Below are 14,857 nucleotides of genomic sequence, written 5' to 3' on the forward strand. Positions count from 1 at the left end.
TAGAAATGCCAACAGCTGAAGCAAACAAGGAGGCCACTCGGATGGGCTGTGAGGGCTGCGACAGCTATCCACACAGCAGCAGAGAGCCAGAAAAATAAATTTAAGGTAATTATTTCGGGGCCTCGTAGCGCAACTCGGTTATTAACTCTTTGTATGAATGCTTTGATTAATTCAGCTGAAGTCAATTAATTACATTTCCAAGTCAGATGAATACAAAGTCGAGACACCACAGGTAGTGCATGTTACTCAAACGCTGAATATGCAACAGAGATGATAGGATTTCGGTTTCCAGATTGTTTAGCTGGGTCTTTGAGCAATCAAGTGATGATGTCTGACAGAACACGCTATTGTAGCTGGAACGAATACGAAATCTCTGAAGCAAAATGCAAGTCGATCTAATTTGCTTGTGATTTTTTTTTTTCCTGACTAGCAAGCTTCAAACTGTTATTTTAAATGGCTTTAAAGCCTTGATATTTAAGTTATGTGGATGTTACTTAGCGACAAAGAAGAAAACTTTACGAGCCAAAAAATAGTCTTCAATCAGAGGGGAAAACCATTTCGAATTTACTTCACACAATAGAGAATGTGAGGATAATAGAGAAGCTTTAAATCAGTAATTACGAGTTTCTCGAATCCAGCGAAGAGAGAAAACCTCAGAAGTAACCTTGAGGTACTACATTTCAGATAGCTGCATTTCTGGGTCACAGCAAAGTGCCACTAGAGGGAATATTAAAATTTAGCTTTGCGCAGCAGTGTTAAATAGTGCTAGAATAAAGATGCAAAAATTGCAATTCAGTTGGAAAATACATATAAAGAATTGAGGGGGCATCTGAAATTACAAAAGACCACCCTAGAAACGCAAATATTTAAAAGCAAAGGGACATGCAGCCAAAAATGTAGAAGAAATACAACGTTTTAGCAGAAAGAAGTATTGAAGAGAGTACTTCCTATCGACAAAGCAGTTGCCACCTTTATGAATCATTGATTTCAACATGATTCAAGATCATTTACCATCCTGAAAGTGGAAAATTCACATGGGAAGGGTATTGCTACACAGATAAAACCAACTAATACCCTAGAAAGTATCCAGAGTACAATGACATATTGACAAAAGGTAAACTGGATAATCTAAAAGGCCTTTTTATATTCAGCTGATAAGAGTTAGTTATTCCTCTATCGGGATAAATTTATTATCAATGCTATAAAATAAGAGCAAAGCACCAAAGTGACTGGAAAAGAATTCTCACCTGACCCAAATCTTCGGTAAATATCTCAAATCAAAGAGCTACTCAGGCAAAGACGAGGCTGAAAATGTGGTTGCTCATTTTTTACAAACTAGAATTTGTCAAGTTTCATAAATCCTCTTTATCTCCAGCAAGCCAAACATGACCAGAGCTACGGGAAGATTTCCCAGAATGCTCTTTGGCAGCTGCCTCACAAGAGTGCTATCACTAAAAGACTGCCAACTATTTTGATATGAAATGTAAATGTGCTTGAAAAAGAGCAGCCAGGACGTACAGTTTAGTTTTTTCATTCCAATCCTCCACATTTTTTGGATTATTTAGGGTAGAGAAAGGAGCCATGCTTAGAAAACAGACTTTCAGTGAATATTCAAAAAGCATTTTATACGTCCTTAGAAGACAGGTATTTGCTTCCAGTTTGGCACGAATCAGAAACCATGCATGAGTATACCAGCTATTGGGCAAAATGCTCTCAAGCACAATTAAACAGACAGTCCTAATGAGCAAGAGGTTCTACGCAGGCAAACTCACCAATATGTTCTTTAGGCTCTGTAGGAAGAGACTTCAAGCTGGCTAGAGGAACAGCAGGTCTGACCAAAACACTTAGCAAGAGATTCAGCTCCAGATATAGGCTCCTATAGTTGGATGTCTACATGTAGGATCCCCATGAATGGTCCAGACCCAAGATCTCACTTGCAACTGGTGCAACTACTCAACTGGCCACATGTAGCTCTTCCCTTCACGATGAAATGGAATCCTCCATAGGCTCCATTGCCTTTGATGCTCCACGGACCATGCCCACTAGCTTGTGGCCATTCTCAGTGACCACTTTTCCTAGTGATGGCTCAGGAGATGGAGGCTTGCATTAATTACCCTGGTGCTGGCAGTGCCTCTCTCCTGGCCACCGTGTTTCCCTCAATCCCTGTCCTGTCGCACTGGTACACATACTGAAGATGTGGTACAACCACTTGGCACTTAGAGCAAGCCCACTGCTTGCCTTGGAGATGTTAAACATGTGCAGCCTGGGAGGGACTGTGCTGTGTAGTCCTTTCTCCAAACCAAAGGAACACAAACAGACTGAGTCCCTTTAAAAGGGAGACAGCACCGCTATAAAGTCTCCAAAGGGAGGGTTTTATCTGTCCATCAAACTTCAAGCTGTTTATTGCCTGGTATCTGGACAGAACTATTTAAACACATGCTCCATCCATACACAGTCATCTCAGTTTCACAACAAAGCATTACAGAACAGCTTGCGAAAACATATTGTTCAGTTAATTGCATTGGCATGCAGATGCCCTCACATTTGTGAATTAACTTCTATTGTGGCAAGAGGACATACAAGGAGACATGGGGACTGTGGCGCTGGGCCCTGTGACTGCCAAGAGCTGTGCTGCCTGATGGAGCACAGCCCACAAGCTCTGGGGATTCCTTTCCTGCTTCTGCAGGCTACAGAGGCTCCCCCATTGCTGAAAAGGAGTCTTCAGGCAAAAAATCAGGGTGCCTTAAGGATATGTGGGTGCTTAAAGCTTCAAGCAGTCCTTTGCAACCAACTGACTGCCACCGAGGCACCTGGAAAATACCAACTGGCCTCGAGGATCTTCGTGTTAATTTACTGCATGCTAAACTGAAGAAAATCTATCTCTTTGAAAAAAGTCAATGGCAAAGGAACAGCCCAACCACAGTGGGACTTTGAAAGGTATCCAAGCAAGAGTGTTATACTTCATCAAAGCTATGCTGGCTCAGGAGGAGGCGAACGCAGGAAATGAAACACAAGATTTTATTTGACATGTTCTTACCGAGTATATTGATACGCTACACAAAATATTATGGAAGGAAATTACCTGTGTCAGCAGTAGTACAAATACCTGTCCAATAATCACTCAGACTTTTGATAATGGCCCTGTTAACATGGGGGCAATGAATATGTGTTTGTCACTTAAATACATCAAGCAAGTCTATTACAAAACCCCTGAGATTGAACCCGGCATCTATTTCAACAGAGAGAAACAAAGGGTTTGAAATGACACACTTTGAGGCCAGAGAGCGTTCCCAAGACAGAATTTGCAGCTTCTTTCCATCTTGCATACTTAGGTTACTGCTGAGCAGCTGGTGGTGGCTCGGACCCCTGCCTAATTCAGAGTTTTGGTATTTCTGTGACACGACAAATTGTCCAGGCATCTTGCTGCCGTGCCCTTCTCTTTGCTGTTGCCCCAAATCTTCCCTCAAGTTTTGGAGGAGGAAGAGATACCAGACAGAAATAGTGTCTGTTGGGAAGGGAGAGCTGTGATTCCTTAGGGCTAGGACCAGTCTGGAGGAGTGCCGCCACCACCACCACTTCCCAGCAAGTTGTTATGGCAGCTGGGCATCATTCACAGAGCTCTCCCCTACAAATGTTTCCTAACACAGCCAACCCTTCCTGCAGCTACAATTCTGGTCTTTTCACCCTCTGAAGTGGGTCCTCTCCTGCAGACCAAGTGGAAGGATGAGTGGAACCAACCTTCACAGTTGTAACTACATGTTTTACTAACTCATTTTCTATAGCTCTGGCTCTGTAGAAATATAAAAATCTCCAGACTCAACCATGCTGGCAGGATCCATCAAGCCTGACTTCCCTCAGAAGATAATCTACTTTGTTAGAAAATAATGATCTTGTGAAATGGTTGAAGGACAGAGAAGACTGATGGGTGAGGAACACTGCCAGAGACACAAGCAGAGCAGCCTGCCTACCTGTGGACATGTGCTCCACTGTCCCCAGTCAGACATGGCACACTCAGTGGGACAGTACAGGCTACACTTCTGCACTGTGTCGGGGGTTTCAGCCTGATTGCACAGCGCGCTGGGCACCGTCTCTCCTCCATGGTCCTCAGCAGTACTCACACACCTAACACCAGAGAACAGACACTTTCATTAGAGCTTATCAGCAAGCCTGCTCAAGCCCATATAGGATGCTGTACATAACACAATAGCTATATGCAGCATGGCTGGTCAAATCGTAGAATTAATCATGTTAATGCAAATCAAATCCCGCTACATGCACGACGTGCTTTTGTTGCTCTCAGATTTCAATAACTACTTTAAATAAACATCTCAGAACTTCTTACAGAGGGATTTTAGCTTTGATCGGCTGACAGATGAACGAACAGAAAACGACAAGCAGCAAGACCAAACCTTCACGCTCCTGCTAGTAACATCCCAACGTCTGGAAATAGCTCAGCGCTTCCCCGCGCCTGGGGAACGGCTGCTCACTAATAATGAACGCCACGCCAGCGTGTGCAGTGCCATTACTGGGGGAAAATGTTAGCAAATCAGAATACGGAGGCTTTGCACCTCAGGGGGCTTTATGTATATATGGCATTTAGGTTGAGGAATTTCTAATTTAAACATCATGCCTTCTTTCCTGAAAGACATCTCGATTGTAGCACAAGGCTGCACCTCTGAGATGCTTTTCCTGTAACCACTGCACATAAATCCACATTTCATTTCGTTTGAAGTACATCAGGCTCAGCAGCATACTCACTGTCAGGTGGCCAGATATTTCAGCTTTATGCAAGTATTTTTAATACAGCTCTTTTCAATTTGGAGCACCCGTGCTTTTGTCTTCACGCACCTGACTTTCCTCGTTTGTATTCCTTCTCCACAGTGGAGGGAATTTTGTTCACTGTTGATTTTGCACGGAGACCATGGTTCTACTGCCCAGGAATACTGATTGCACTCGGTGTAGCATGGGACTGCCTCGTACACCTGCCAGGAGAAAGAATCAAAACAGTTCATTTGAACTATCCAGGTTAGCATCTCTGCAGAAACACCTCAGCCAAACCCAGGAAAGAGTCCACCAAAAAATATCCTGGCTTATGCTCCTTACGTTAAGGGTGTTGTAATACTCTTTAAGTTCATTTATTCATTATTAACTTGCCAAGGGATTCTTAAGTATATAATAAACAGCACTATGAATGCAGCATCTTAGGAAACAGGATAAATAACAGCTATTTCCTGCAGCCAGAACTCCATTACTATTTCATTTGCTCAGACTGCTCTCGCTGTAATCTATCACACGTCATTCAGCAGGGCCATATGTGCTGCATCCTTTTGTGCTTCGGAAAGTACAAACTTCAAATCAGCACTCATTTACCTTTGCTTCTTGGGTATCCTTGTAAGTCATTTACCATAAAAGAATGAAATTTCACATGTCCTGTAAGTTTCATTTTTAAACACAAAAAACTCTAAATGTTTTCCTCCCTGCAAGCAACTTCTCTCTAACACCATCATGCATTCACCTGAACTATAATATCTATGTAGAGAGAAAAATACAGCCAAAAGATGAATAAACATCTTTAAAAGGTGCCGTACATTCAGGTTGCTAGGTTCCCCAAAGACATTGAGATCAGGTACTTTAGCAGATTTTTAGGTTTAAACATACAAATGCATCAACACTTCTGTTACAGTAATGAATAAAACTTATTTATTTTGAATCTGGTTTGTCTGCAGAAGCTGATTTGAAGATACAGTGTTCTCTGCTGCTCTGTATGAAGCACAATGTGCTGCCCTGAAAAAACTACAGCACACCTGAAAATTCTTCTGCCACACACCAATCTCTCCTTGGCCTTGCCACTGGGGAGCCATTCAGTTCTCACCTTTCAGTAACCATGGGTCAACAGCCTTCCTTCCAAACGTCTCCCCCAAAATAATTCAGCCACAAGTTTAAAAAATTATTGCTTTGTTTTAAAATAACAGATTATGACAACACACATTGTGGTCACAACAATAAAGGAACCTTATTTGCAACATTTTGGAGATGGGGGGATGAGGAGATCACGATACCAGTTGGAAAGCAAAACTCATGCTCCATCAGAAAATGACCTTCACATCAAATGAAAAGGAGCTACTTTGCTAAAGAAAACCCCTCAGGAACTGCAAGTGTCAGAAACTAATTCTAACCGTGGGCCCATATAAACCTTGTGCATAGGTTTAGCAGGGGGGAGAGAATAAGACAGACTCAAAGTGCAAAACACACGAAAGATAAAGGACTGAGGGCAGTAAAAGTCGGGACTGGTGGGGAGAAGCACGGCAGGAACACATAAGAGCATCATGTTTCACGCAGGGAAAGGGGAAGGGAGGGGAAGGCCGCAGGCAAAGGCAGTAGTACGATTAGTACGCTCCTCCCTACATGTGAAGCACAACCCCTTTTCCACACTCTGTGCACAAATAACACAAGAGAACATGCAAAATTTATGAGGACTAGTGTGGCAGGGTAGAACAACCCTCTTGCATGAGTGAGGGGAAGCCACCCCGCAGCCTTTTGGGGAGCACAGAGAGGTGGTTTGTGATGTTTCCAGCTTGGTCTCTGAAGGATTGCAACGCACTCTTGATACGGAGCAGGATTTCTGGGCGCATAGGCCTGGCTCTGTGATGTATAGATAGCTATATACTCTATAAAGTGCATATAAAGGCTGTTTCCTAGCCTGAGCAAGCAGCACCAGAAGTTTCCCTAATTAGCTGTATGGCCATGCTCATTAACTGGTGTACACAAGAGCAAAGAGCAAACCTGCGCGCACTGAGCAGGACCTGCTCTCAGCACCAGCAAATGGGGAGCCGGCGGGCACGGGGGGACGTGGCACCACAGCCAGCCCGGCACATCCTGCCCTGGCAGCCCATCACCCTGAGCCACTTGCCAACTCCTGTAGCTGCTTCCCTGCATGCCAGGGAGAGTAAGAAACCCCTCTTCAGGCACCGCAGACCTGTCACTTTCCCCAAAGACAGCCGGGAGATGGATGTAGAGACAAGGAGTATTTATTAGCTTCCCTGCTCTACGGGGGGGGAGGAAAAAAACCAACAACTCATGCTCTGGCTATATTGTCTGACAAAACATAGTGCCGTCTGTGGGAGATGATTAGCTGAAGAGGAAAATGTGTGCTTTAGGCGTGATCAGAGTTTCCTTGTCACAGAGGGGAGGCAAATCCAAGTGAGAGCAAAGTGCTGAACATCACAGGAATGGCTGCCAGCGGGCGGGGGCTGCAACTGGGGGGGGGGTGTGTGTGAGGGGATGTAACACCTGGCAGTGTTGAGGTAAAACTTATTTATTAATAAGTTTACTAAGAGGCAGGTGGCTGCCTGTTTCCCCGCTCTTCAGGCTGTTAGAGAGAAAGATGAGATTGGGAGAGGCCACAAGGCGATGTGCGGGTGCTGCCTGTGTGCAGCTGGGGCAGGCACAGCACAAACAGCGGCTTGAAGGATTTAAGACTCTTTTTCCTCACTCTAATTAACTGTCCTCATGGTTAGAGCACATCGCTGTGAATCCCGCTGGTCACCACACAAGCGCTGCCAGCATTGCAGCATTCACCCCTGCCCTTTGCTTGGGTGAGACCATGAGCTCGGAAATCCTGGCTTGTTCTCTCAGTGACCTCTCGGTGTTAAACTCAGTGAAAGCTCAGACCTCTCCAAACCGACACGAGCCCACCTGTCCACAGCAGTACACACCTCACGCAAGGAATGCACCACAACTGGGATCTCGTGGCCAGAATTTCCTGCAGCATTTCCTGGCAGGATGTCTGTGTAAGAACAGCAGCAGGACGTGGGCAGGGATGGGATGGCACCTGAACTAAAAGTTACCCAAGGAAATGTGTGAGGACAAAACAGAGATCCCATATGCAGTGATATCACTACACGTGGTGTGAAGTGATACTTCAAACGTGCTCTTCCACGAGCAGGCAGGATGGCAATAACCAAGCCACCAGCAGTTGTGTTCTGCTGCCAAGTCGTGTGAAGCTGGTACAATTGCACACGAAGGCCCATCAGCTCTCCTCCTGCAGACACCCCACTCTGTGCTGGAGCAGGGAGGCTGCCCAGCACCAGCCACGCCATCCCCATGGGACCCTCATAGCTGGTTCAGCTCCTGCAGTCTGCTGTCTGTCCCTGCGGTACCTCCAATGCCATCAGGATTCCCAGGGCACACCCGCCACCAAAGCCCCAAAATGTAATTGTTACAAATAACCCATTTTACTAAGTTATTGTGCTGACACTACTGCACATCCCATCTGCAAACAACCCTACCCGCTCTGTCCTGTCAGTGCTGAGCAATGCCATCTCCAGTAGTACCTCGGAGACAGCAGGAAGGTGTAAATAACCACCACGCACCACTGGCAATGACAGATTTCTTTCAAGCAAGTTACAACAGGTAGCAGTAGACTCTGTTATACCTTTTAAATCTGAAAGAGATGCAAGATTTCCACTGCTGCAACTCTGTGGATACGCATTTCGGAAGGTGTGAATATAATTTGTGACCCTATGACTGCATTTAAAAACCATGGTGACAAAGCATCTGTTCCCTCCTCCGCAGGACAGCGTTTTCCTCCTGTTTCTTTCTGCTGGTTTTCCATCCTTCGTTTTCAATCACTTCCACCCAATTCTACTTTTTTTTTTTTCCTTTTCTTTCCATTTAGAAATCAAAAGGCCTCACAGCTGTGGTACTTTAAGGTCACAGAGATGATGTTCTTGAGTTTGCATATCCAAAGCATTTTGGCCAAGCCTTGCTGTTCTTTGGGTCCCACCAACCAGGGTAACCTGGCATCAATTCTCACATCCTGGGTCCACGGTGCACCTTCCCCTAACCCTCAACAAAGGCTGGGACAGATTCCGGTTCCCTCACTTCTCACCCACCCCAGGGACGCAAAGGGACTGAGCTGGGAGGAGACTGGGATGCGTGCTCCCATGGATCCCTGGCTGCAACACGGAATGTGCCCAAACTTCAAATTCAACAAAGTCTCAGTATCCTGGCACACATCGTGTTTGCCATCCACCACAGATACAAAAGTCTCTCATCCAACCACACCACTTATCTTCCCAGCTCTAAGAAATCAGCTTCTATGAAAATAATCTGCTTAATGCTCACCAATCCCCAAAATTATGGAAACAGCGAACATACAAAAAACTTCAGACCAAGCCACCCAACATACATATGGAGCTGTACTACCAGAATCCATCTCCTGAAGGATGGATACTGAAGACCATGGGGGTTGGGCACAGGGGCTCGTTGTTCTGCACTGCTCAGGTGGGAGAGAGGCCAGAGGACCAGGTTGGCTCTGTCCCTTATCACTTCACCTTCAATCCACTCAAGAAATAAACACAATCAACATACTCCCAGCACTTCTGGGAATTTTTTCCTCAATTTTTCTTCATACTCACATGCTGGGCTTGATGAACCAAGGGGTGAAATGATGCCTGACTGAAGTCAACAGAAGCTTTGTTACTGACTTTCACAGGACCCTTGTATTGCTCTTTGTAGCCACAATTATCTGGAATATATTAATGTCTGAATCCTAAAATCAAATTGATGGGTACAGTTATAAATTAAAGGGGAGACAAAAGGTACTTTTTAAAGAGACAAGCTGCTATAGGTCTGCCCTAAACAAATAAGCCAGCTCCCATTCACTCCAATCCAAACCTCGAGTCTTTACTCAAGTATCTTGACATCTTCAGTTATTTCATGAAGATATACAAACACTAACCTATCTAGTTTCTCTTTTAACAGCTGATACTTGCATTTTAATGAAAATCTAACCACCAGAGAGCTTTGGTGTGATTTATAATGCTCTGTAACTTGTTTATTTAAAAGTAGTTAAGGAACAGTACTGACCTTGCAAAGGACATATAGAAACGAGCGCACTCCCGACAACTGACGTGATTCATTAAAAGAAATTCATACCTATAGTCCAGGTAGCTTTTCTGATGAGCACCTGCAGAGTAAACTAGAGCGAGGTTCAACGCTTCTGAAAATCACAGTGACTTCATATTTCAGCGTACATCAAGATTTATTGTCCCTCAAGGTAAATATTGACTCTGGTTTTCCCTCAGTCGATATTTTAGCTTTCAAGACAGTAAATCTTGGTGTTCACCTCAACTAAAGTCAATATCTGCTTATTATATTAGAACAACCAAACTGATCACTGTAGCAGTTGCCTGAGACCCCGAGGACAACCTCTGTGCTATTCATTTCTAATAAAAATGGGCTAAATTCATTGCTAACATAAGTTCATTTCACATTGCTGCCCTTACACCAAGGTTACATTAGAACTAATACATTGAAACAGCCAGAACCGAAGAAGTAACAACCTACTTTTAAACTACAGAGACCACCATGAATAACACTAAAGCTAGAAAAGATCTCCTGTAGGGAAGAGCTGATTTGCTCCGGTTTGTAAAGACATTGGTGGTAAGGAAATTCAAGTGCAGATATTAAAGCCACTCCTAGTGAGACTGGCCAGCAGTTTGCTCACTTCTAATACTTTTTGCATACCCACTTTTATGTTCTTTGCACCTCCAGGCTGCAAGAGTAGTGGGATGTCACCATGCAAAAGTGGCCTTCTCCTCCTCCCCCAGCTTCTGGCCATCACTCTGTGAAACCTGGACCATAGCCAGCATTTCTCGTGCAAACAGCCTCAAGTGAATGGATCCAGAGCATGGTGGGAAATAAGGCTCCAAAACACATTCATCCACTGAATTACCTGAAACTTGAACTCCATCTAGTTCACCCAACTCTCCTTTTTGGTTGTCCATATATTAACTGAATAATTTTTATAATGCTCTAATACAAACCAGCTAATTTCTAATAATGAGTTGCTTTGATTTAATTCTTTAAAAGCTGAATTCAGAATGGAGTAGTTAGTCTGTTAATTACTTAAGAGCATGTTTGATTTGGCAGATCTAAGCACGCTTTTAAAAGTTCTACTGAATTAACCATATATCCGAAGGACAAGTACTTGCACATTAACAAACGCTGCATCACAGAAATGACCTCATTAAAATTTCAACATTAAATAGTTCTCTTTAAAATAAAATTGATTTTGTTTCATGCTAGTTTATCTATTGATCACAATCGCCAGGAATATGCTAACCGCTCACCAGTATTAAAACTGATTGAACAATTAATTCTTACGCAATTTGGATTTTGCAAAGCAGCGGTTTCACTGATGAATACTTATCTTTAGGTATCTGGATGCTGCAAATAGCCACCAAAAGAAATTAAAAACCCCACAGCTGCTCAAGAAATGACTTACAGCCCAAAAGTTTGAATACATCAGCATGCAGAAAGACTTTTGAAACTATTGGAATTCCTGAATTTTTCATGCCCTTAGTAGATACCTGCACAAATATTCGTGAAGCAAACTCAGCGCTTTTAGTTTTCATTTACACCCCAGTCAAAGGAGTTAGTGTTTCTTACCTCCTCTGCAGTACAGAAAAAAGAAAATCAATTAGAACTTTGCTAAGGTTATGAAAACCCTTCGCTGGAGTTGAACCAAGCTTCTAGAAAAAAACCTAGACCTGCCTAAAACTTTGTTGCTGTCAAAAGTATGGAAGCTCCTACAAGCAGCAGACCCTTCACCATTACTCTGAGGGACGAACCATGGTGACAGCCTTCAAAAACACTGTCCAAACACACTGTCAAAAAATGAGGAAGGGTAAAAACAATTATCAATCCTCTGAAGCTTCCCCAGCTCCTGATTACCTATTTATAGTCTGACCCTCAAAACCGCTCAACTTTAATCCTAATTTACACATGAGAAAAATGAGGATGAAGAATTAAGTGATTTATTCGAGGTTGTCAAGGGAGCCCTCAGGGACTGGGGGACCGAATCTGGAAGTGCCCTATTTCTTGCACTAACTGGATGACATCTCAGCTTAAAATCAGATACTGAAAAGTTCAGATAAAGACATTTCAGGATGAAGCCATCCAAAAAAAAAGCTGCACTGTAAAAAATTCTGTCTGTAGAATGAGGAAAAAGAAGAGAAATTAGGAAAGCAGCAGGGTATTCTTGCTATAAAGCCATCTGGATGCTCTGCATTCTGTCGCCATGGCTTTTAGATGCTTTTTTACTGTATTGAGTCTTTTGCTGGACTTTAAAAACTGCTCCCAGAAAATCCCTTATTTTCTTCTAATGGATGATTAAATATGCAAAGACAGACACCACTGTATTTCAAATTCTTAAGTGCAATGAACGGAAAATGCCTTGTTTAAAAAGTTAATTGAAGTGAGCTCTGCCGAAGCCCAGTCATTACAGCTCACACTTACAGAACTACCACATTGCTCAGCAAGGTTTATTAATTCATATTTTCTAGTGGTAAGTGGTTTTCTTTTCCATAAGATTGGTGCAGGCATTAAAAACACCAAAGTGTAAAGTGTGAGTGTGTCTTCCCGGAGATTAAAAGAAGTTGGGATCATTCAAGCTGAGAAAATAAGGGAGAACGTGCAGCTCCTGAACCTGCCTCCCTGGTTTTACTGTCACTATAGCCTTTGAGGAGCAGAACACAGCACGGAGTATAACCTTACGGACAGCAGGCGTTTATTTCTACCTGATGCACTCAGGCAAGATAATCTGCTCTTAGAGTTCTGTAAAAAATTGGAGATGTTGAGGTGTGAATGGGGGACATGTGAATGCCATTACAAATGGCCAGTTCCTGTGGCTCTGCTTTTTATTTTTTAATTATGCTTCCCCATCAAGAAAATATTGAATCTGCACAAGGTATTGACAAGTGCCATTCCAGTGTGCTGTCAAATATAGGGGTCTGAAGCAGGGCAGAAAGTTGTGAGAGAGAGTTTCAGTGCGTTTCTGCACTGATTCCAGAAGCTGTAGGTGCTGTAGCTTCTGCTCTCTCCCTGACAGTAAAGTAGGCAAGCATAGCAAATTTAAGTAGATATAAAGTAAATCAGTGCCCTGTGTTTTTGAAAGAGCTGATTTTGCTACAGCTGGAGGATAGTTTCAGGGGTAACAAAAAAATGTGGCACCTCCCTGGATGAATCTGTTATGTGGTAATAATGTTGGATCCAGGAAGGGGTGGGAGAAAGCTGACTGATGGAGAACCACATTGAAGCCCCTTTTTACTAAATGAGAACAATTAAGTAAGATGAAGACAGATCGCAACACCAACCTGAGCCTTTGTAGATGTCCATGTTAGCAGGGCATGACAAGCAGAAAGGAAAGAAAATTATATATTCATTAGTTTAGCTGCTGTATAATATTGCAAAGAAAAAAAAAACCACAAAAAAAGCAGCAAATCTGCTTAAAATAAAACTGCTACAACGTAAAGTTGCATTCAACTCTTCAATTTCCCCATCCTTCAAAAAAAAACAAAAAAGAAAAAAGACAAAAAATCCCTCAAGCAGAAATCAGGCCCTTATTTGTGAGTGAATGAAAAGCACAACTACGCCGAAGAATAAAGCACGAGTTCATTCAGCTTCAGCCAGCAATCCTCTGGATTTTGTAAGTGTGTCTCACAATCAAAGCCTCAGGATAATAAAGAAACCCCTATAAAAATCTCCGTAGCTTAACCTGCAATCTGGTAAGAAACCCCACGGCTCCGGAATGTCAATCACAACAGGTATGAAAGGTGTTCAGACATTTAAATCTTAATGAGGTGGCACTGTCTTTAGCGAAGCCCGCCGGTGAGATGCAGAAGGCGTGCCAGGCGGCACGCAGCCAGCTGGCCTTTATCAGGTGGGACCCCATCTCTCTGAACACCATCAATAACTCCAGTAGATTTCATTACGGAGAAATAGAATTAAATGATAAAGCTTCAGTAACATGAGCATAAAGCACATGCACATCTGACAGACAAGCAGGGGTGTAACGGAGGCGGCTGACACTGAGATCTCCAGGGATCTGCTGGCGGTGCAGGAGCCGTAGTATTTAAATCCGTATCAAATCGTCCCGCAGCCTCACCGAGCAGCATGGACAATGTAAACATCAGCTCACAGGCCCCACGCAGCCTGCTGCTCCCACTCCTCTCATCTGATTGGAATGCCAAACAAAGCCCCTGCAGACGTGTCCCAGGAGCCATCCGGGCTTGGGGAACATGGGGGTCCTGAGCAAGCCTGCAGCCACTGTGGTCCCCGCCAGCCTGCACTCCCAAACCAAATCACAACGCTTCAGCAGGCCAAAAACCTGCCCCGGTGGGATATAAGGGAGTGATTACTAGATCTAGAAGCCAAGTCATCTGTCACATGAAATGAAATAAATGCCGGTACTAAACACAAACAGTCCCAAAGAAGCACTTTCTTTGTAGGCATCTGTACAATAGGCAATTTAAAGAAAAGACCATCAGAGCTTATACTGCTAAGTTGGAAATGATGCCTTGGAGACAAAGTTCCAGCCCTAGTCTTTAAGAGATTTTATATCATTTCAAGGCTTAAAAACTTCAAATTGATATTCTATTAATTTATTTTCATGTCCTAAGCAAGAACGAATTCACATGGTGGAGCAGTCCCACATCTGTCCTTACATAGTATGATCTTGGACTGACAATTTTCCACATGAGACTTAAAACAGGATTATCCGACAAAAGCAATCTGATTGATAGCACTATAGACAAGAAATAGAAGAGATTGGGAAGTGTCAGTTGGTTAAAAGTTATGTTTTCTGAAGTGCACTTCCCTGAGACTACACCAAAGGCTTGAAGCAGAGAGAACTGCAAAGTGCTCCTGGGGCTTCCAGCAGCCCCAATAAGATACAGCCTGGTTTAAGGCTCCTGCAAAAGCAGGAATAGAAATGCAAACCAGTTCATAACCTGATTGTTTCCTTAGGATGAGACTGTCGCTCTCCCCCCCAGCCTGCTCAGCAGCAGGTCTG

At 43.5% G+C, this 14,857-nt stretch overlaps 1 protein-coding gene across 1 annotated transcript in view; it reads right to left on the reverse strand.

Moving 5' to 3' along the window:
• Window positions 1-14,857, reverse strand: part of THSD7B (thrombospondin type 1 domain containing 7B) — a gene marked incomplete at both ends in the record, with an annotated part of 263,012 nt that overhangs the window by 31,523 nt on the left and 216,632 nt on the right. The window contains 2 exons of the mRNA XM_084264455.1: window positions 3,969-4,122; window positions 4,849-4,982. Coding sequence (XP_084120581.1) covers window positions 3,969-4,122; window positions 4,849-4,982 — 288 coding nt within the window. The remainder of the gene's footprint in view (window positions 1-3,968; window positions 4,123-4,848; window positions 4,983-14,857) is intronic.

Source organism: Gallinula chloropus (genome assembly GCF_964237585.1).
Source record: "Gallinula chloropus genome assembly, chromosome: 5".
Classification (NCBI taxonomy): domain Eukaryota; kingdom Metazoa; phylum Chordata; class Aves; order Gruiformes; family Rallidae; genus Gallinula; species Gallinula chloropus.